General features: G+C 41.7%; 1 protein-coding gene across 1 annotated transcript in view; it reads left to right on the forward strand.

Annotated features, from left to right (window-relative positions):
• Positions 1 to 8976: 8976 nt before the first annotated feature.
• LOC134680438 (A disintegrin and metalloproteinase with thrombospondin motifs adt-2-like) overlaps positions 8977 to 24734 on the forward strand; it is a 31576-nt gene continuing 15818 nt past the window's right edge. Inside the window, exons 1-11 of the mRNA XM_063539569.1 lie at positions 8977 to 9057; positions 16134 to 16294; positions 16867 to 17038; positions 17824 to 18144; positions 19154 to 19362; positions 19962 to 20153; positions 20703 to 20831; positions 21615 to 21735; positions 22472 to 22615; positions 23230 to 23356; positions 23926 to 24095. Of these exons, the coding sequence (XP_063395639.1) occupies positions 8977 to 9057; positions 16134 to 16294; positions 16867 to 17038; positions 17824 to 18144; positions 19154 to 19362; positions 19962 to 20153; positions 20703 to 20831; positions 21615 to 21735; positions 22472 to 22615; positions 23230 to 23356; positions 23926 to 24095 (1827 nt within the window). The remainder of the gene's footprint in view (positions 9058 to 16133; positions 16295 to 16866; positions 17039 to 17823; positions 18145 to 19153; positions 19363 to 19961; positions 20154 to 20702; positions 20832 to 21614; positions 21736 to 22471; positions 22616 to 23229; positions 23357 to 23925; positions 24096 to 24734) is intronic.

Consider the following 24734-nt stretch of genomic DNA (forward strand, 5'->3'; position numbering starts at 1 on the left):
AAAATGAAGGAAGCACTGTATAGCTGTTTCTGCTCATTACTATTCAATGGTGGCAATCGCGGAATGGACTGTCGGCGTCAGTTAGGTACCTATATATTTTAATACTTAGGTGCTTATCTACTGCTGACCATTTAGTTCATCAAATCAAATCATCTCTGCAAATCTCATCTACATAATGAGATCTCATTTAAAAATACGAACATTATATTTATCTCACGCATTGTTTCAACAAATCCTATTATTGTGACAAGAATCCGCGGCGCCATCAATAATTCCATTTTCTCTACACCCTTGTAAATGCTCTCTTTGATGAGAATGTTGCGTTTTATCCACAAGAGTGGCAAAGTATATTTGATGGAAGTTTTGAATACGAGTAGTGTCGTTGTATTGATTAGTGGAATTAACTTTTTAGTGATGATTTTGAATAATGAATATTGAATAGCGTTCATTTGGATAATATGAATAATAAGGTTTTACCTACAGTTAGTATTTTTCTCCTGTTGTTGTTGCGAAAAGTTTTGTGTTTCACTCTCAGTAGCATAGTATAGTAAAGTATAATCCTCGTGCCTTGAAATCCTTACAACGCTCAAGATTCCACTTTTCGAACCCCTCGCTACGCTCGTGGTCCAACTTTGGTATCTTTCGATTGCACGGGTGTCAATGTCAATATTAGCACGAGGAGTTTAACAACAACTTTGCCCTCTTGTAAAACAAATAAAATAACTAAACTACTTATTGTTTGACAGTTAAATATCTCTTTAGAACTTTTTTCGAATTACCTATCTAATATTTCTACATCACTATGAAGTATTTGAACAAATTAAATTATTTTCAGAAAATATTTTAATTTATTTTTATCAAGTAGAAACACTACTATATAAATTATAAACTGAAATACTTCCACTTTTAACTGATCCAGTTAGAAGGTTCGAACCATACTGTTCTACCTTAGGGATGGCCAGGGGGCGCCACAAGCCTTCAGTATGAAGTGCATATACTTGGAAAAATTCGACCTATGCCGCTGTGGCCCGGTGGCCGAGTGGTTCAGGCACCTGAGGACGCTGGTTCGATTCTAGCCTGGGGCACTGGAGGCCTTGGTCACTTTTTCTTAGTATATGACATTTATTTCAGTTTATTTCTACATCCGTTGACAGTTTTAAACACTTGACCCCACAAATGTTTGCATTTTTGCCAAGGCGTGCGCTGTAGGCGCTTTTAGTCCCCCCCCCCTCTCACATACATAGCCAAAGAGTAGACAATATTTCAACATACATATATACATGGGGATTATTAAGGGGCCCACTGATTAACAGTCCGCCGGAAGGAATCGGCCTGTTAATCAGTGGGCCCCTTTAGGCACGCTATGTCAGAATTCAGACTTTGTTGAGAAATTTAACAGCAATTCGGCATATTGTTTTAATTTTATTGAGGTAACCGTCTTTTATTAGTCATCGTAACTGAAATGGCAGGCATGACAAAGGGTTTTCACCGTTATTCAATTCCCTGGCATACAAACGGTCCGAATCGTAATTAGTGTGCTAACAAATCTTACGGACTTTCCATACAATAATGTTTGCCCTGAGCGCCGAAAATATTCTGAATAGCAGGCTAACGTGCGTACTTATTGTTTTAGGTAACTTTTTGTATTCTCGGAATGAGTCACAAAGCCCTTGGCTTGATAAAGAATATGCGGGCAACTGGACGTGTTGTCTGTTATAAAGAACCGATAAATATCGATATCGGAATTATCGGTTATGCGAGTTGGGGAATGGTTATTGTGCGGGTTAAACAGCGGATTATGTAGCGAATGTAGCGACCAATATTATATATCATGTACTTACCTAATATATAGTTATTTTGACCTTTTACCCCTCGATTCCCTCGAACGCAATTTCGATTCAGTAAATTTAAAACTTCATGGTAGCTTTTAGGAGTTGAGGACAAGTTAAAACTAAAAGTACGTAAAATAATCGGCCAAGAGCATGTCGGACCATGCTCAGTGTAGGGTTTCGTAGTTACCACATTCTGTCAAAATGGGCCAGACGAGGGCTATTAGTAAGTATCATAAGATTCAAAAGGGAGTACCTTTGCAGCGCTTTGTACTTGCGTCTTTTTACTAAGAAAAGAAGATTTTATGCAATAACTCAAAAAAGACTAGACCGATCATGTTCGCTATAGTTTTCATTGAAAGTATTCATTAAGCTCTTATTTCACGATTTTTTTCACATTTTTTGGACCCGTGGTTTAAAAGTTAGAGGGGGGGGGGACACATATTTGTTTTCTTTCGGAGCGCATATTTCCGAAAATATAAACTAAATCAAAAAAAGGTTATTTGAGACCCTTATTCGTTTTGAAAGACCTATCCAACGATACCCCACACTATTAGGGCAAACAAAAAAAAAAACTTTTTGTATGGAAGATGGGACGTTCTGTCGCAATGCATAATTTATATATCCATGCCAAATTGCAGCTTTCTAGCATTAACGGTCACGGAGCAAAGCCTCGGACAGACAGACAGACATGGCAAAACTGTAAGGGTTTGCAGATGATTACGAAACCTTAAAAATAGGGTAATTACTTAGGGGAGTACGTAATCTCGCAAATTTTAAGAACAATCATGATCGTAATGATCCTGTCAATCCTATCACAAATCTGAACACTTGATCTTAAATTAACGTAAGTACAACCTACTACATGTAAGCAGTTCGGACTTTTTTGTATTTATAATAAAATCACATCATTTATTCATATGTACACAAGTCAAAAATACAGAAATGGATAAGTAGGTATGTCAAAAATAATACAACCATTACCAACAAGTAGGTACTTACCTAAAAACTAACCGAAAATAAACAATTAATACTAAAACAATATTTTAATTTTCAACTACACACTACTAGATTTTAATTTATTTATAATTATATGAGTACCATAACTTAACTGTTAGCAATCCGCAACATGATAAATGTCTAAGATCCATTTGCCCGCTACCCTTAAATCGCTGCAGAGCCGCGAAAACCCATCAGCATTGAAAGAGCGGAATGGGCTTAGTCACGGGCTTACTCATAGTTTTTTGCTCAAAACAACTTTTTGGAATGTGCCCCGGACAATAGCCGGCTAACATTAAGTTAGAGGATATTTACTTTTCCTTCCTTATTTTATATTTGATATGTATACAATATACCTAGCACATCTATTTTTTTTGGGAAAAATAATTTATTTACAAACAAGATATATACAGTGGTATATCTAATTATTTGAGTAAAGTACGTATTGGTATGTATATGGGTAGGTATATAAGGTGATACCTTATTAGTTACAGATATTTTAACAGATACTTTACTTTAAAACAATTAACTTTAAATATAAATTAAGAATATTTAATATATATTTTTTGTTTTAATTTACCGAACAAAAAATTAAATTTCATTATGGTTCGGCGGGAAAACTGCAAAAGTTTATTAGGATGAAGTGGCCAGGTGTTAGTTAAAATAGGTACTAGAATCTGTTCAATGAGTTCACATTTAAAAATCACATGTATTCAGGGTGTTTTTACGTAGCAGATTTGTTTTTCAGTTTTCTCCAAAAAACATGGTAAAAGCTATAATGTTTTATACTTACTTAAATATAATCCGAGCCGAGTACTATCAGCTGTTTAAATATCTGTAACTAATAAGGTAGCACTATATGTATAAAATAAATTGGTTATACATACATACAAATATGTACTTACGCATTTAATGAGATACAATTAAACAAAAAGTTTATAAGTAAATACTCGTACGACTGTACGTACTGTAGGTACGTAGCATTACGCAAAAGCTTCGTTTTTCCATTGTGTATCTTCTTTATTAAACGGGGCGGACGAGCTCAATAAAAATTTATAAAATGATTAATTAAAGTATTTGGCATTTGAAAGATAATATTTTTTGCTGGAAGCTGCTTTATAGTGCAGTGCCGTCAGGTAGGTATATATGTCGCAGTAAGATAGATAAAGCCGTTATATAGTTATAACCCTAGGGATATAATTGTATGACGTAACATAGTTATATGAAAGCGTTTCATTACTATCTTACTAGGTATATAACTATAATACGGCTTTAGTTTAGTGATATAGTTATATTACTGGATTAAGTTTAGTGAAATAATTGTAGGTAGGAGTGCAGCGGTGCGGCGGAGGTATAGTTATATCCCTAGGGATATAACTATACCTCCGCCGCCCACCCTAAGGGTAACGGGAGTACAGGTCCCCAGCGAACAGGCCGCGGGCACCTCCGAGCAGAGCAAGTCTGTCTCCGGGGAGAAAGTTGCCCCCCTGCCGCTACCCAAGCCGACGATACCCGAACTCTCGGAGGATGAGCTCCTTGGCACTGGTGAGGGACCAGCCGGGTCATCATCCGAGGGTGAGGACTTGTCGGCTTGGATAGTGTCGGGGTTGGCCGACATGTTTAAGGAGGGAGGGGTAATGCAAAATGCCGCCCCCACCACCGACAACATGGACACCAACTAGTGTCATCCAAGCAAACCTCCAGCACAGCGTGGCCGCTACGGCCCAACTCAGACGCTGTCTGGCAGGTTTGCCAACAGCCGTTGCCCTCCTACAAGAACCATGGGCGGGCAATGGATACATACGCGGGCTGTCCGACACGAAAGGTAAGCTCTACTACTCCACGGTACATGCCGTCCCTAGGGCATGTATCCTAACTACTAACAATATTATTGCACAACCACTCACTGAATTCTGTTCCAGAGACCTGTGTGCGATTAAACTACAAGTTCCACTGCCAACAGGCTGTCGCGACCTAGTCCTTGCCTCGGCGTACATGCCTGGAGAGGACGAGCCACCGCCTGCCGAACTACAACGACTGGTCAGCCACTGCGAGAGATCAGGCCTCGCAATAATCATCGGGGCCGACTCCAACGCACACCACCCACTGTGGGGAATGGAGACCAGCAACAACAGAGGTAAGACACTTGTTGAATATCTTGTGACTACTAATCTAAACATTCTAAATATAGGCGCTGAACCAACATTTGTAAACAAACGATGCAGGACGATTATCGACCTGACTCTGGCTTCGGAGGAGGTCAGTGAACTAATTATGGGATGGCACGTCTCCCAGGAGGCCTCCTGCTCAGACCATAGGTGGATTCGCTTCAATCTACTAGCATCTAGAGACACACCAACCGCCCGGAGGAATCCCAGGAAAATGGACCGAGCCACTTTTAGGAAGGTCCTAGGGGAAAGCCTTGACCGGCTTCCACCGAGGGATGACCTTCGGGAACCGGCTCAGATAGAACAGCAGGTAAATATCTTAACTGATACCCTCGTAGACAGCTACCACAAGGCGTGCCCCTTAAAACCACCGGCAAAGACTGCCATAAAGGGTCACCAGTGGTGGGGCCCAGAACTGGAGAGACTCCGGGGGAAAACAAGAAGACTCTTCAACAGGGCCATGAACACAACGGCTGAGGTGGACTGGGAAAACTACTACGAAGCCAAGGCCAGGTACAAAAAGAGATTGCGGTACTGGAGATCCCTGTCATGGAGGAACTTCTGCAGCAGCATTGAAACACTTGACCACGCCAACCGGGTGAGGAAAACCTTAGCGCACAAGCCCACATCACAATTGGGCTCACTGCGTAAACCCGATGGCACATACACATCTAGCCCTGCAGAGACCCAACGCCTTCTCCTGGTAACTCACTTTCCAGGATGCGTAAGTCTCGCCGATGCAGATCAGCAGGACGAGGAATACAGTACAACGGACAACAACTGGCAAATGGCGCACAGAGTCGTCACGGCTGAGAAACTCAGGTGGGCCATAGACAGCTTCCATCCCTTCAAGGCGGCTGGTCCGGATGGGATCTTCCCCGCTCTCCTACAGTGGGGTCTAGGACTCATCCAGGAAACCCTGACCGACATCATGGCAGCCTGCCTAGCCTGGGGGTACGTGCCCAGGAGATGGAGAGATGTGAATGTGGTATTCATACCTAAACCAGGTAAGAACGACTACACAGCTGCCAAATCCTTTAGGCCCATCAGTCTCACATCATTCCTGCTGAAAACTTTGGAAAAACTGTGCGACAGGGACCTGAGGGACCGGGCGCTAAAGAACATACCGATGCACAACAACCAGCACGCGTACAGCTCAGGTAAATCTACGGAGTCGGCTCTTCACATGGTTGTAAGCCGCATTGAGAGAGCCATCCACGGCAAAGAAATGTGCCTCGGCACTTTCATTGACATAGAGGGCGCTTTTGACAAGACTCACTTTTCCAGTATAGGGAACGCCTTGGAAAGCCACGGCGCTGAACCTGGACTAATAAAGTGGATCATGAACATGCTAAATCAAAGGACAATAAGGTATGTAGGTGAACCGCAGGCCGTAGCGGCGGTGCGAGGATGCCCTCAAGGGGGAGTTCTCTCACCTCTGTTGTGGAACCTAGTAGTCAACAACCTCATAACCAAACTGAACGAGGAACACTTCTACACAATAGGCTACGCTGATGATCTGGCAATATTAATATCAGGTAAATTTGCCAGTACAGTATGCGACCTCACCCAGGCAGCTCTTCGGATCGTAGAACGCTGGTGTAGAGATTTTGACCTATCAGTTAACCCCACCAAAACAGAAATGGTAATGTTCACCAATAAAAGGGCACTTGGCAACTTTACCAGACCAACACTCTTCCAGACTGAGCTACAGCTGACCGACGAAGTTAAGTACTTAGGGCTAACGCTCGACAGTAAACTCAACTGGAACAATCACATCAACAAACGCATAGACAAGGCGGGAGTAGTCTTCTGGCAGTGCAGAAGGATGATTGGTAAGAGGTGGGGACTCAACCCGAAAATTACCCTTTGGCTCTATAAGACTATAATCCGCCCCCTACTCTGCTACGGTGCTCTGGTTTGGTGGCCAAGAACAAACCTAGGCAACGTACGAGACAAGCTACAAAGACTCCAGAGGCTCGCATGCGCGGCCACCACTGGCTGCACGAGGTCCACTCCGACTGCAGCCATGGAGGTCATGCTAAACCTTTCACCGCTGCACCTACACATACAACAAGAGGCCAGTCTCTCAGCGGTAAGGTTACGAACCCTCAATATATGGTCTAACACCACAGGAGCTCTTCACACAGCATGCCTGGAAAAAGTATACAGCGAATTTCCAGTGCTCATGGCGGGCACGGATCGAATTCACAAACAAGCCATCTTTGACAAAAGGTACAAAATACAATTATTTGAGGACGACAACTACGAAGGACTCAATCCCCGGGAGCTGAGAATCTTCACTGATGGGTCCAAAACAGACAGCGGATCAGGCTCTGGAACCTTTTCAGAAGACCTGAACATGTCAATCACCACTCCGCTAGGAGCCCATAACTCGGTATTCCAGGCTGAGTGCATGGGCATCATTAACGCGGCGGCTGCCATCACTGCAAGGAAGGTAGTAGGATCCTCCATCCGCATACTCTCCGACAGCAGAGCAGTCTTAATGGCCCTAAAAAGCCATATAGTCACATCCAAACTTATACACGAATGCCACGAACGACTAATGGAGGTATGTCAGAACAATAAGATCACCTTACAATGGATCAAAGGACACAGTGGATCCCGAGGTAACGACGCCGCGGACGAGCTCGCCAGACAAGGATCGGGTGCGGGGGCGATAGGCCCGGAACCGATCCTCCCGATACCGTTTAGTAAGGTACGCTCAATGCTGCTGGCACGTACAGGGAAACTACACACAGAACACTGGCTAAACCAAACTGGATGCAGACAGGCCAAGCAGGCCATGCCTAGCATGAACGGTAAGCTCACAAGGGCGCTCCTTCAACTAGGAAAGGTTCGACTGAGTATGGTAACCAGTGTCATAACAGGTCATGGACTTTTTAACAAACATCTTTTTATAACAGGTGTCACAGACAGTCCCCTATGCCGTGGATGCATGGAGGAAGAAGAAACAGCCTCTCACGTGGTGTTGGAATGCAGCGGATTGGCCCCATACAGGGCAAAACATCTCGGATCCCCGAGTGACCTCCCCGAGGTCCTACTCAACATCAAAGGTTTGATAGGATTCCTCGAGGAGCTGGGCTGGCAAGACTAGCCCACCCCCTATCACGCAAAATAGGCGCAAGACGTCGAGTTGCGGAAAATCGCCCGAGCTACAATACAATACAATACAACATACATACCACTCCAATCGCGTAGATAATGTAGACTTTTGTATTATTACATTCAAGGAAATAAAATTAACTGCCAGTGCATTAAACCCGAACGTTCGTGGTACGTAGAATTAAATTTGAAAAAATCATCAATCGCTTGCATTACTGCTTATCACCTTTGCTGCGAAAAGAGGTCAAGTTGACCTTACTTGTTATCGCTCTCTGTCAATAATACTGATGATTTGTCGGCGCATGTTAATAATCTTAAATGATGCATACGCGCGCCCAACAATTTTTATTTTCGAATTCTTGTAAAAACTTTTTAATGACTATTATTATAGTAGGGTTGCTCGAGGCTTGGGATGACAGGTAGAGGGCTACATATGAAGTGTTCCAATTAAAATACGAGGTCAGCGGCTGAGTCAGAGGGTAACGGATTCATTTGCATGTTCGTCTAGAAACCATGCCGTCTATCTTTAGTATTCGGAGCCGGGGTGATGGATGAGTGTCGTCGATGTCCCGGAGGGACGCGCGTAGGCGGTGTCATGACAGCCAAAATCTGCACTTTCCTACCGACTTTCTCTCTCGGAGGTGCGAAAGGTGTAGGGGCTCGATGGTTATTCGGTAGCTGGCGCCGCATAAGTGTACGCGCTCTAATCGCGCGGTAACAACGGTCGGGTCGGTTCGCGCGGTGCATCGCGTCTTCGATATTCAAAGCACCTGCATGCGGTTTCCGAGTGCGAGTTTATAAAGTGGTGCGCGAGAGTGGAGTATCAGTTGGCTGAAGTGCAATGCCAGTGCGGCATGGCGATGAGAGTGAACCTGGTGACCGCGGCGCTGCTGCTAGTGCTGCGCGCGCGCGCTTCTGCCCCTGCGCATTTTCCTGTAAGTCGCTCTAGGGCGGGCGGATTTCATATCAGTTTTAAATGTAAATTGCATTAAAGTACTCGTAAATGTTACATCATATATGTCTTGTTGTATGTTTTATGTCATATGATGTATAATATCTTAGTATCGTACTATAAAATTCATCATTAGTCATTGTAGTAATTTGTGCGAAACTTAATATTTTTTCGTATTCAATAGTTTTTCAAGTTTTATTAGTAGCTTTTATTTTACGTTCATACTGGATGTTTAGGTAAGTAGGGTTACCTAATACATACTTGTTTGCTTTAATAGCTACTTTCGGTATCTATTTATTAAAATTTTGTGTCAATTATTTTATTGTATATTATATATTGTATGTTATGACATGAAAGCTTAAACAATCAGATCAGATCAGATTTTCTTGAATGTCAGGGATAAACTCGTAAGTATAATATGTTCTAAATACATATATGTATGTCGACTACCTACACGTAGGTATAACCGTTTTATGGTGCTTTCCAATACCTAATACCTATCTATTGTTTACGGCAGCTTCGCATGCCGGTAAGTAAAAGCAAGTTAATAATAAAATACCTACTTACATCTCGTAAAATTTTGCAGAGCTAAGGTCAAGTGTAACGTTATGTTGAACTGAATGATACTGCAATCCGTGACCGTGATTTTTCAAGCATATGCTTTATTTACTTTACTGTATTTAGGTACTTACTGTTCGTGTCTAAAGTAAATATGTCTTTCATTAAAAATAATAAAGTCCCCAAAAATACGTCAAATCCTTTTAAATTATTCAAAAGTTCTTGTTAAAGCCTTTGTTGAAGAATATTTAAGTATTGAATGGCTCGTTACATAGCAGCTCACGTGGGCAGCAAAAGTGGACCGCTTTTGTAGATCCCAATGAACTGCGTAACGTAATGGCATAAAAGCAATAAAATTAAATGAAATAAGTAGTGTCTATTAAGCACGTCTGTAACCATAACATTCCCAAGTAACGTTACGCAATAGTAATTCGTGCGGGGTGAAAGGGGGTAAATATGTTGCAAACCACTTTCGCAGAATTGGTTCAAAAGTAAGTTACATAATTTAATTGAGTTCAGCCGATTCGGCGCGGCATCACGTACGGTTCGCAGCGTAAACGTCACGTAGATCGATGTTATTCAATTGGGTCTATCGATGATTCATGATCAAAGTGGAGTGTCGAGTGCTGCTGCCGCCCAGTAGGTACAGACAGGCGTAGAGCCGAGCCGAGCGCATATCTCGCGTGATCGCGATCTATGGCGCTACACTTTCATTATCCATCACATTCAAACGTAACGTAACAACCGAGTTTCGAAATTGAAGTAATAGCTTATTAAGTTCGGCGATTGCGTCGCAGCTGTGGAAGCAGATAATTCACTGGAATCCCATTGTCTAGCTTCGAAGAAAAAGAAAAACAAATAGTTTTACTTTCCCCTTTACTTCGCTCGCATCCGCTAATGTCGAAGCTGCACTTAGCTGACTCATGTGGTGTCGATTTCGGTTTCACTAACCTCCATCAGTTTGAGTGACTTGCCGCGACTATTTTACTCAGTGGCTCCTTTTAAATACACGGAATGAAAAGCACAAAATTATCATTGAAATTAAAGAAAGAAATGCGGCTCATCATCTCATCAATCACAGACCTTAGCTTTTTATATTAAGTTGTCAGGAGAAGAAAGTTACATTTCGTGTTAAGAAGTCATTAAACATTTGTTGTGTAAACACGCCTGTGGTGAGTGAATCGGGAGCAAATAAACTCTTGGCGCCAACACTAGTCCGGAGACCGTTTAGCGAAGGATTACTTATTAATTAAATGATGTGAATAAGCGTGGGAACAGGGCGGGGGCGGGCGGGAGCCGGGCGGCGGCGGCGGCCCCACACCGCGAACGCGACGCTTTCGGCGCGATTCGGGAAATGAATTAGACATGAAATAGGTAGTAACGATATGTGACGTTCCACGGCAAAAGGTAGGTAGGTATGGCGGTTGGCGCTTGCACTATTATTAACGCCGCTCCAATATTATTTCAGCCATAAGGTACCTTTTGTCGTGGAATGTCACATATCGTTACTATTTCATATCTAGTGAATGTCTAATTCATTTCCCGAATCGCGCCATTTGTCACCGACTCACCGACGACCCCGATTACCGCCGCATAAGCCGCATTTATCAATTCCTTGTTGACACTTCGACGCGTTCCTGATACCTACATTGATTGCATTGTTGAGCAAGTACCCGGGATTATATTGATAGATTACAAGATTTCGCAAATAAAATCTGCGGTGAGTGAGCTATAGATCATCGTAGATAAAGTGCGTGGGTTATGCTTAAGCTTTAAACTATCTACAGCTTTTAGATACGCAAATGATGTGGACGTTCGTACACACTGGATATTGTATTTTATTTAGTTTAGTAAGAGCTCTGTAATGTCGCCTATAGATCTCGTCTTTTCTTAACAATGCTAAGCACGTACCTTTTATAGATTCAGCGAGATCGCTGGCGTAGTCTTCGCAGAAAGAATACAAAAGCTAACAGCAGTCTTATGTCGCCTCACATATGTACTTATCTATCTATATATATAAATGCAAGTGTCCTGACTGACTGACTGACTGACTGACTGACTGACTGATTCATCAACGCAGAGCCGAAACTACAAAAGCCAGAAAGTTGAAATTTGCACACCAGATGGCATTTATAAAGTGTACAAGAGATAAGAAGCGATTTTGAGAAATTCAACCCCTAAGGGGGTTAAAAAGGGGATGAAAGTTTGTATGGGGTTAAAGTTTTCTTTTAAGCTAGGAATTTGAAACTTCGTAAAAATATATATTATTAAAATACAAAAAAAATAATTTCAGCGTTTTTGAAAATTCATCCCCTAAGGTGGTGAAAAAGGGGTTGAAAGTTTGTATGGATATCAAAAAAAATTTCAAGTGGTGGACTTGAATCTTTGTATTTAGGGATATTATTAGAAGACAGGAATAGTACATTTCGATGTTAGTGCGGAAGGTATGTCGATCATTACTTCACGAGTACCGAGATATCTTGCCACGAGCCGCAGGCGAGTGGCATGACTCGGGACGAGTGAAGAATGACATTTCCGCACGTGTATCGAACGACGTTTTTTAATACAGTTGCGAAAAAATAAGAAAAACATTGTTAATCGTACACTAAGCAAAAGTGGTAACAGTGACAGCTCGGTTAGACGTCGTCTTTAAGTATATTATATCTATGGGCGTTTGGCAGCTATTCCGTTCCATTCAGTCAACTTATTAAGAACGGAATTTTCAATATTGAATATTAAAAAATAAACGTGTTATAATGATGAAGAGGTAAGTAATTAAATATGAAATATGTAATATTTTTCGTATTCTTACATTGACGGTAGGTTTTTATGCTGATTACGACGTTTAAAGGAAACTAATATTAACACTCATCAATAAGTAGTCGTGAATTGGAACAAATATAAATTTAAAAAAATTGGAAAAGTAAAAAGCACTAGTTCGAGATAACCAACTTTCCGCACGCTAAACAGCTACGTAAAGTAGCACTTTTTGAGCAACTGTATTAAAAAAGTAATTTCAGCGTTTTGTAAAATTCATCCCCTAACAGGGTTAAAAAGGGGTTGAAAATTTTAATCCATTACAAATGCTTTGAAACTTCGTAGAAAGGCATAATAGCCGATTACAAAAAAAAGTGATTGCAACGTTTTTGGAAATTCAACCCCTAAGGGGGTTAAAAAGGGGATGAAAGTTCGTCTTCGGGTGCAAATTTTATTTTAAGTTAGGAACTTGAAACTTTGTAAAAAAGTATCAAATTCAAAGACAAGAACGAGAACTAATTTCAGCGTTTTAGAAAATTCATCCCCCAAGGTGGTGAAAAAGGGGTTGAAAGTTTGTATGGATATCAAAAAATTTTTCGAGCGCGGGACTTGAATCTTTGTATTTGGAGATATTATTAGAAGACAATAAAAGTAATTTCAGCGTTTTGTAAAATTCATCCCCTAACAGGGTTAAAAAGGGGATGAAAGTTTGTATGGGGTTAAAGTTTTCTTTTGAGCTACGAATTTGAAACTTCGTTAAAAGATATATTATTAAAATACAAGAAAACTAATTTCAGCGTTTTTGAAAATTCAACCCCTAAGGTGAACAAAAAGGGGTTGAAAGTTTGTATGGATATCAAACATTTTTTCGAGTGTGGGACTTGAATCTTTGTATTTAGGGATATTATTAGAAGACAGGAAAAGCAATTTCAGCGTTTTGTAAAATTCATCCCCTAACAGGGTTAAAAAGGGGTTGAAAGTTTGAATCCATTACAAATGGTTTTGAAACTTCTTAGAAAGGCATAATAGCCGATTACAAAAAAAAGTGATTGCAACGTTTTTGGAATTTCAACCCCTAAGGGGGTTAAAAAGGGGATGGAAGTTCGTCTGCGGGTGCAAATTTTATTTTAAGTAAGGAACTTGAAACTTTGTAAAAACGTTTTAAATTAAAATACAAGAAAACTCATTTCAGCATTTTTGAAAATTCATCCCCTAAGGTGGTGAAAAAGGAGTTGAAAGTTTGTATGGATATCAAACATTTTTCGAGCGCGGGACTTGAATCTTTGTATTTGGGGATACTATTAGAAGACAATAAAAGTAATTTCAGCGTTTTGTAAAATTCATCCCCTAACAGGGTTAAAATGGGTTTCAAAGTTTAAATCCATTACAAATGCTTTGAAAATTCTTAGAAAAGGCATAATAGCCGATTACAAAAAAAAAGTAATTGCAACGTTCTTGGAAATTCAACCCCTAAGGGGGTTAAAAAGGGGATGAAATTTCGTCTTCAGGTGCAAATTTTATTTGAAGCTAGGAACTTGAAACTTTGTAAAAAGGTATTATATTAAAATACAAGAAACCTAATTTCAGCGTTTTTGAAAATTCATCCTCTATGGTGGTGAAAACGGGGTTGAATGTTTGTATGGATATCATGCATTTTTTCGAGCGCGGGATTTGAATCTTTGTATTTGGGTTATTTGGGTATATTATTAGAAGACAATAAAAGTGATTTCAGCGATTTGTAAAATTCATCCCCTAACAGGGTTAAAATGGGGTTTAAAGTTTGAATCCATTACAAATGCTTTAAAACTTCTTAGAAAGACATAATAGCCGATTACAAAAAAAAGTAATTGCATCGTTTTTGGAAATTCAATCCCTTCATTCCCAAAAAGGTGATGAAAATTCGTCTTGGGGTGTAAATTTAATTTTAAGCTAGGAACTTTAACTTTTTGGAAAAAAGGTAATAAATTAAAAACATGAAAACTAATTCAAGCATTTTTGAAAATCATCCCCCAAGGTGGTGAGAAAGGGGTTGAAAGTTTGTATGGAGATCAGATATTTTGTGAGTGCGGAATGCGGAACTTGAATCTTAGTATAAGGGCATAGGTTACCTACCTATTATGAGAATACAAGAAAAGTAATTTCAGCAACCAACATCAAAATCCACTTGACTTAAAACTTCATACATCTTGCTAATAAAGAAAAGTACTTAATTTCAACATTGCTTGGATATGAAAATTATAGGTACTAAAGATGTAAAATGTTGAAGATAAGATTCCACGCGGACGAAGTCGCGGGCAACAGCTAGTCTTTCATACATAAATGTTAAAAATAAGCAAATAAGCGGTTGGGTCAGTGATAGGATTGTCGAATACCTATTAACAAAACAAGCCGTAATACCTTGACATTAGTATAATCTTTACCAGACATCATACATTTTATAGCATTTTCTGTGCAACGGAATAACCCCACTCCGCTGCACCAAAAATGCTATAAAATTTACGATGACTGATGATTATTACACGCGAAACGTTAAACTCGAACTCGAGGTTTCGGGGACCACGACTAATCCGATAAAAACACGCATCTCCATTGTGAGATTTGTGAGATAATAGGTACAGGCATAATTTGAGTTCCCTATGTAAGTAAATTAGTTTTGCTTGTAAAGTGGTTTAGACGTATAAGATTTCTAATGAGAGTAAACGCCGCTTAAATCAGCCTTCCGATTGTTATGGTGAAATTTACCTAGCTTGAAGCTAATTAGACCTTTAAGTAAGTTTTTTGACAAAAATTTTACTATCGCTGGCTGTACTTATTTTCCCTCAGGCTTCGAGACAATTAAAAAAACCCAAACACAGGTTGCGTTGTTTCATTACAGAGTTCCTATGGCCATTTCCTGTCTCCATCATCAGATCAGCTCGGTGGTACCATAATATTGCATTGTCACCCGACTTAAATTTATTTATGTGTAAAGCTAAATCGGAAATCGGGAAACGGGTCTTTAACTTCAAAGATTTGACCCACTAACTAACTTAAGCGCCACTTAATAAGTACGAGTATTGTACTGGTATCCATGGTAACTCCAGGTTTAACCGGTTAATCCCGGGTTAGTGGTGCTAAGTAGGTAACCAACTTTAACCTATTTATTACATACTTAACTTAACAAGTTAAATAAAAGCTTGTAAGTATGTATATTACTTATAGCTTGTAAAAATAGACTACCATGTTAATAATCGATTTCACACCTGAATTGAAATACGGCTAAAAAAACTGCATACGGTATCAGATAGGTAACATAATTATTGTATAGGACCTATATCTATAGTTAAGCGGCATTTACTATAATTAGAAATCTTATACGTCTTATTCCTACTCGTCTATATCGTCTGTATCGTCGTCGTCTTATGTCTATATTTCATATTTATCCATGTTTCATCGTTCCTTTTCATTTACATACTAGATACAATACAGCTACCTATTAGTAATAAAGTATTTCAGAGCAATGCTCAACGTCTTTTTTAGTTTTAGATGTAGCAAAGGTAAGTATCATATATATCATGCTGGAACATACTAATACCAAATAAGAAATGATTAATCAGAATGTGCTCCTGTACACCAACATGAAAACAATAAAGTTTATAGTTTTGTCCCTGTAGGGATGATTTTTCATTAGACGCGAGCAAATCTGCAGTGATTACCTTCATTTCAAACTTTTCAGCAATATAACTGGAATCCGGCGTATTTCAGGACCTATTACAACTCCCGAGCTGGTGGCTGGGCGAGGGCGCCGAGCAAACTACCGACGTGCAAGTGGTGTATCTGCCGGCGCTGCTGCCGCGTGAGGCCCAGCAGTCAAGCGGCGGTAGCGACGATGTGCCCGTTCCGTACAGCTTCGATGCTTTCGGTCGGTAAGTACGTCTACAGTTATACTGACATCTTGCTCCTGGACTAGTACCTAGCCTAGGCGAGCATTGACGTATAATATCTAAGGATGGGCTAATGGGGTACTAAAAATGGAAACTAGTTCAGCGGTGTTACTCACGAATTCCATCCAATCGTGCAGTCTAACGCAAATAGTTGCGACCAATAGCGCGCGTAATGCGAACTCGTCAACCAATCGCGCGCATGATGTGAACTCATCAACCAATCAGGTTGTAGCGGTTTCACACCGCTGTACTGGCCCCTATCTGTCATGCCTCATTATTATTGCCCGTAAAGCCAGTCCCTATATACCTATCAATGTAGGCGAGGGTGTAGGTCAGTTGCATGTAATAGCGTCTTGCTTGCACATTGTTGTCAAAAATAAGAAATAAAGCCTAAGTATTTTGGCGGAAATGAATTTCCTACAGTCTTCTCCCGCATCCGGTATTAATCCAAATACCAGCTGCAAAATGGCTATTGACATTATAAATTTTATAATCAAGCCGTACTACGCAACCCTATATCGAGATTATAAATATTGGAATGATTATCTTTACAGGAGTTTCTCCCTACGCCTGGTCCCGAACCGGCGGCTAGTGGCGCGCGCATTCGGCGTGTGGTCGGAGCACGGGCGCGACGCCCCGCTGTCGGCGGTGGACGCCTCGTGCCACTTCCAGCACGCCGGCGTCGACGCCGTCGCCGCCTTCTCCGCCTGCAAGGACCATGCATTGGTACGTCTCCCGTATATATAGGTTAGTATAGAATGTTCAGCATGAGGTAGGAGAGCGAACGCCACGCACCGCCACTATCAGCAAGCCGGCGTCGAGGCCGTAACCGCTTCTCTGCCTGTCGGTAGCATCCGCGTCTCTTCTGTTGATACAGGCCGGGTGCCTACAAAATAACTGAACCGTGTATAGGATAGTACAGCGCGTCAACTGCGTATGCCAACGCCGTTGACGGCCTTGTTTCTTTGTATGAGTTGATACAGGATGCCTAAAAAATAACTGAACCGTGTATACAGCGCGTCAACTGCGTATGCCAACGCCGTTGACGGCCTTGTTACACAGGAAACATATTTGTGAGAAAGAAGAGAGTGAGACTAATACATACATGAAGGGTCCTCGAAACGATCATTTGTGCTTGTCAATTCTCAAACATTGATTGATGTAATATATCATTGCTTTACATTAAATAATCCACTTGACTACAATCAATTAGGTACAAAATGTACTGCTGTATCGATGAGTTATTGATTGATTTAGGGGCATCAACCCACATTAACGTTTATTAATAATGACGATCTTCCATTCATATTCACCGACATCCGTCTGATTTTCCAGTGTAATTCAGCAATTTAGAAAATTGTAATTTTAACAATATCAAGTAAACCTAAAGGTTTACGTAATGTAAACATTACGAAACCGTAACAGCCCTAACAACCGTACTAGTAATTGTGAATTTGAGTGCGCTGATTAGTCTGAAACATTATTTTTCCGATATATTTCCCCAATTCCAGCACGGCCTGATCGTCGTAGACAACTCGACATACGAGGTCCGGCCGCTGCCGGCGGGCGTCGGGCGGGCGGCGGACGGCGGGCGCGCGGCGCACGTGATCCGGCGCGCGCCGCCGCCGCGCGCGCCGCGCGACGACGCCCGCACGCTGCGCCCGCGCCCGAGCCGCCCCCGCGCGCGCGCCTACCCGCACAAGCCGCCCCCCTCCAGCTACACCATCGAGATCGCCCTGTTCCTCGACGAGGCGGCCTACAAGACTTTCAACCCGTACTTTAATTACAAGGAGACTGAATTGAGGGATATGCTATTGGCGTATATTAATGGAGTAAGTACCGTTTACCTGTAATAGATTAACATTTTTGGTTCTGCCTTATTTCTGAATGATATTCATTGCTGTTCTCAATTTCAATAAGTATTACCTATATATACCTATATACACCATACCATATGTACCTCTATATATATACCTCTAATACCACCTCTAGCTAATATCTTAACCTAATCTATCAAGTGTCGCAATTCCTAATTAATGCCTTTATGTATTAATAACATTACACACCTTATAGACACCTCCATAATAGAATATAATTAGCATAATGTAATCTCGGCTTACAGCGTTACACAGGTTACAATACCTAAGCGATATCTGATGTCTCTATTGATCCGTGAATTGTCCATGAATTGAATAGAAACAACAGGTAGCGGTTTCTATTACATCTCCTAATGCTAATGCTTCCATTGATTGGTTGTTTGGTAATTCGCTCCAAGGTAATGTTATCGATAATACGAGTAGATACCTAATAAAAGGACACACTTATTTATGACCTATAGGTAGGTACTTAACTATTTTTTGCGAAGGTTGTTGTTTTTATTTCGAATAAGTAATCGATTCAATAGGTAGGACTCCTAACATGGCATGGGTCATACAGAAATTGCACCTAACTGAGAAATGAGTTCAATGGGCATCCAGCAGGTCTCCAAGCTGCGGTAAACTAAACTACAGTAAGTATGCAACGAGGACTACCTAACTTTAACCCATACACAATTAATGGTTACATAATACGTACCTATATACCATGTGTAATTGATTGTAAAGTACACCTGCACAACATCTACCGTCACGAAAGGACTGCATGTAGCCGCGGTGGCAATGTTTTTACATATATATTATATATTTGCATATACACCACATGCAAATGACGTCAGTTGCATTCAGCAAACGGTACGACCAAAGATTAAAGTAAGTATCGTGGTGCGAGCCAGTGTGACAGCGCCATAAAGATTAACCTATTGTAATCAGCTTGAAATCAACGCCACAATCCTTCACATTTCAGGTGCAAGCGCTATACCAGCACTGGTCCCTCGGCACACACATCCAGTTGTCCCTGGTGCGGCTGACGCTGCTCCGCGCGCAGCCTCCGGCGCTCTCGCGGCACGCCGAGCGCGGACGCCTGTTGGACTCCTTCTGCGCGTACCAACGGTCCCTCAACGTTGAAGATGACAACGATCCGGACCATTGGGACATGGCTTTACTTCTGTCAGGGTAAACAACGTTTTGGCAATCTTTCACCATAGTTGGTGGTTTTGTAATAAGGACTACCTTCAAACCGTACAACTTTGCCTTGAAGGGTAAATATCTCCCGGCAACTGTCTATCAAAGGAAAAATGGACCTGTGTGAATGTGAACTGTTGAGAAAAAATAATCAAATCATGATTAAATATCGTAAAACTGTGTTAAAGTTTTGTTTATTTGGCCATACTTTCTCAACTAACGTGGAGTTTGGGTGAGTTGCACCAAACTGTCAATGGTAAAGCGTTCGCTAAATTTAATTGTATATGTAATTTTTTACAGTAAAACTGATGAACTGACTGAAAATTTAATCAATCGTTTTCTTCAGATCAGTCTATCAAATGTGGTTGGTGCAACTGGGCCTGGCCTTTAAGTATCAGTGCATCAGTGTATCTGCTCTCTATAATGGAGAGTTGACCATGATTGAGCAAAGAAGCATGCTAATTTTATTATAGCTAGGTACCTAATATGCATATGCTATGAAGTTAATTCCAGCCCTTCAAATTGGACATTTTGCCACATTTCCCAAAGTTGGGTAAAAAGCTTACAGACGAGACGCTCTAAACTTCCAGCTTGGACCTGTACTCCGAAGAAGGCGGTCGTCGCAACGGCGTGACGATGGGCCTGGCGCCGGTGGGCGGCGTGTGCCTGCCCGCGCACGCCTGCGTCGTGGCCGAGTTCGGCGCCTCCGACATGCTGGGCCGGCCCTACCCCTCCGCTGGCTTCACTTCCGTCTACATCCTCGCGCATGAGATTGGACATAAGTCTGTCGCTGTCCTTAAGGCCCATCTTGTAACTTGATAAGGATGTTCCTTTTAATAGGCGGCTACTACGTATATCGAACTGAAACATTTTACCTTTCGAAATCGACTGACAATAGTTGTATTTTAAGGAGTTACAAGATGGACATAAGGGATCATTATCTAATTAGTCTGCTTTAACAATTATTTAATACTTACCTATTAATGTTCTTGTCTTATTCCATGCCACAGAAGTCACAGAACTACTTTATATGTAGGTACAGTATTCTTGCTCTCAACTTCAGGATTATCATAAAACCGTTCATTAAAATGGGAATTTTAATACATATTCTGCGGAATTACATTAGCCACCTGTCAATTGTGCGTTAATGTAACCCGCACCAAACCCGCACTAATGACACCCACATGATATATATTCGTTCCCAAAACTGTGCCTTACTCGTAATTGACTGCTCGCAGCAGTCGTCGGCCCTATTGAGTGTGCACACATATAGGAAAAAAATCTTGCGCTTGCAAGGATCAAGGGTGTATAACAGGTGTGTTGTTTTCCAGCCTCGGCATGCACCACGACGGCGCCGGCAACACGTGCGCGCGCGACGGCTACATCATGTCGCCGTCGCGCGGCACGCACGGCGAGGCCACCTGGTCGCCCTGCAGCGCGCGAGTAGTCGCCGATCTACAGTATGGCTCACATTATTAACACTTCCATGATCTCCATCCTAGCGTATTCCAGCCTAGGCATGCACCACGTAGGCGTAGACTACACACGTGCCCACGCACACTTGTGCGCGGGACGCACGTCGCGATCTCCCTTTAGTCCCTGGTCAGGAGGGCTCAGGGTCCTAGGGTGAGGGTATTGACAATCTTGGGCCAAATTCGACATATACAACTGTCAGATTTCGCATCCACGTCAAATCAACAGTTGATTTTATTGCATACTGAGTGTTGATTCCATCAACGGTGGATAATATCATTTGGTACAACCAAAACTCAACTTTAAACTAAGGGTGGTTCGGTTTGGTTTGCTTGTCACCTTAACTGTGGATTGTTAATGTCAAATTTTGACATTGTACGTATTCCAGAACTTATGATTTTTCCCACATCAACGGGAGATCAACACGATACGTCAAACGTCGCTTGTCGAATAGGGGTCCTTATCACAATATTTTTAAAACGCCTTGCAAAAAATATTGGCAACACGACGCAGTTAATGTTATTAGCACTAAAGTTAGTTTGTCGTAGTCGGATATCATGAACTTCTCCCATTTGAAGCAAGTCAAGTAGGTGCAATAAGTCATACATTGAAGATGGAATTGGATTGAATTATATGTATTTGAAACTCCAGGGTTGGCCCCATTGCAAAACTTGTTCAGCCTCAGTCTATATTCTATAGTAAACGTTAAGAAAATACCCAGATGTGGCCTTAAGTAGAGTTAATGTGGACAAAGTGTGTTGATCGGGCAGGTGGGCGACGTGTTTGCTGGACGGCCAGGAGCCCGAGGTGGAGGGCGCGGAGGAGGAGCTGCGGCACGAGCGCTTCGGCGGCGCGCCCGGGCTGGTGTGGGGCGCTAAGAAGCAGTGCGAGGTATGATATTCGCAGTTTGGACAGTTATACTGTAATAATTATAGTAACGTTTATCTTCTCTTTGCTACAGCCATTCGGCTGTCCCATATCAAAACCTATAAGATACAAATTTCTCAAACTTAATTTTTTATGTTATTTGGACCCACCTAGTAAGTCCTTATCCAATTAGAAAGACACCTGCTTCAATATCGGCTTAAATAACAGAGACTTTGATACCTCCTAACCTAGTAAGTAACATGTCTAGTGACGGTTTACCATTGTAAAACTCAGCAAGTCACAAATCCCATATCAAAACCTAATAAGGGACTGAGACATAAGTACTAGGTTTTAGCGTGGTTATCCATCAAGCAGTTTTTACGCTCTCCTGTAAAATTTGTTCTGAAGCACTTACTGGGTTTTGATATGGGCCAGCCGCATTGCGACGTGTTATTGTGTTGACGCCAGGTTGACGCATAGCGGTTGCGCATATTCTCACAACTTCGCTAACTAACTTGATTAAATCACTACATCTTACAAAACAAAGTCCCTCGCCACGTCTGTCTGTTTGTGTTGTGTGTTTGTTCGCGATAAACTCAACAACTGTATATATCAGTAGTGATTCTTGAGGAAGGTTTAGGTGTATTTGTTAACCCGTGCAAAGCATGAAGTCTCCGCATCATCAAGCCGCCGCGAGACATTCAGTTTTTTTACCTATTACCGTCAACGATACCGTACAAATGTGTTGTATTATTTGCAGGTGTTACTCCGCGACGCAGACGCCGCGCCGACGACGGCGCCCGCCGCGTCGCTGTGCGAGCAGCTGGCGTGCCGCACGCCGCACCGCGCCGGCTTCTATTACGCCGGCCCTGCGCTGCCCGGTACTCCCTGCGGACATCATATGGTACGCTCTAACATGGTGGAAATCCAGTGAAGGTTTCCGCGATCGAGTTTTTCACTAGATGACAGCACCGTAGCGAGAGGTCTATTTATAGCTGTCATAATCCACCAATAATATTTAACCATGTTTTTTTTTATTGGTGGATTTTGACAGCAGTTGTCAAAAAGACCTCTCGTCACGGTACTGCCATCTAGTGAAAATCTCGATCGCGGAAACCCTGCTTACCTAAGGAGACAACAAACGGTTTTCTTAAGAACCACGTGTTAGCACGTATTTCACATATTCAAAGGACTTTCATGGAACCTGTAGGTTAAGGTATTGTACTGCTAAATATCTGGAGTGCTGCGGTGGAGAACAGTGTCGTAGATTATACTAGGTACATAACTTAATCATTAATAAAGTTAAGGATATTATGACTCACGCTAGAACGACCCGGGTCCGGAGCGAGGCATCCGACACTTTTTTCCTATGACGGGTGATCGATGATCACGTGATGCTTTCTATAGAATGAAGTGTCGGACCGGACCGGACGTTTGGACCGGCCTAGGCCTGGGGATCGTTCTAGCGTGAGACCCTTGAAGCTAACTTAAAGTGGTATAATCTCCGTTTTCTTCCAGTGGTGTCAGGGAGGTGAATGTGTGTCGTCAGGTGGTGCAGAAATCACAACGAAAGCTCCAACAGTGACATCCAGTACCCCGCGCTACAACGGAAGCAACGCCAATGGAGTGAGCACTACGACCACGGGTGCGTACAAACTTTTTGAAGACGTTACGAATACCTACACGCGTTAATATTACTATGGACGAAATCAGATTCTATTAGTAAGAGACAAGAGATTCAAAGTAAAGGATGACTCACGCTAGACTGGGCTGGGGTCGGACCGGAGCTTCCGGCCACTTCTGGCGCTTCGTTTTCTATGGAAACCACCACGTGATCTCACCGATCAGCCTTCATAGAAAATGATACGTCGAACGCCTCGACCCGGGCACGGCCCGGTCTATCGTGAGTCATCCTTAACCCGTATTCTAGCTGAATTAAATATTTTTCTTAATTTTGCCTCTTTAATTGAAAACATTTAAGAAACCAAAACCTATGGAACAATGCTAAAAAGTTCCGTTCTTGTAGTATTTTTTTTTACCTTATTATAAACTGGTCTTATTTATTACCTCAGAAATTATTTATGTAGCTATTATATAGCAGGATGTTTTTATAGCAATAGCTTTCTCTATTACAAAACTATCATCTAGGTTTTTTCTGTAATTACAAATACGTTTATTGCTAATATAATCTTATAATTTGTCTTTGGAGCGCAGTAGGAACCACCAACGGAGGCAGTGTAGGTGGTTGGGGCGCGTGGCAGGAGGGCGCGTGCCGCTCGGGCTGCTCGCTGCGCTCGCGCGGCTTCCGCGAGCGCCGCCGCGGCTGCGCCTCCGGGAGCTGCGACGGCGTCGGGTATGACGTCGTTATCTGTGACGACTCTAAGGTGAGCACCCATAGAGTTGAGAAATAAGTGGTGCAGGCGGAGCGCGTGTAGCTTGGGCTGCACGCTGTGCCGGCATCGGGTATGACGTAATAAGGTGAGAGCATCAATAACACATAGACCATATAATAGTTTAAATAGTTTAGTTTATTATTTAAGATAAGTTATTTTTTTTTTGACATGAATTTTATAGCTATTTAATTTTAGTTATTTTATTGTACATTAATGTTAATATTCGAACTCAATCTTGTATTGTTATATGAATAAAAATATGAATGAATGAATAACTTTTGCGATAATTCGTTTATTAAACTGTTTATTTCATTGAGTCACAATCGCCAAATCCAATATGACGATCATGTGACGCACTTACCTATAATCTTAAACCAAATTATGACGCGTAAATAAACCGCTAGTGGAGTTTATAAATTCACGTCAGAGGTAAATTGTCTGCGTAGTAGGTACTAGGATACAATAAGAATTATCGTACGATTTGCGGTTAACAGTGGAATTGGTATGTATACATAATAATACATACAAATAATCAATACCTATACCTAGGTCCACAACAACAAATGTCACGAGTATTTCCTAAAGTAGATCGATATTGAACAAATATGAAGTTGGATATCTAATTAAGCA

Source organism: Cydia fagiglandana, chromosome 3, assembly GCF_963556715.1.
Source record: "Cydia fagiglandana chromosome 3, ilCydFagi1.1, whole genome shotgun sequence".
In the NCBI taxonomy this organism is placed as follows: domain Eukaryota; kingdom Metazoa; phylum Arthropoda; class Insecta; order Lepidoptera; family Tortricidae; genus Cydia; species Cydia fagiglandana.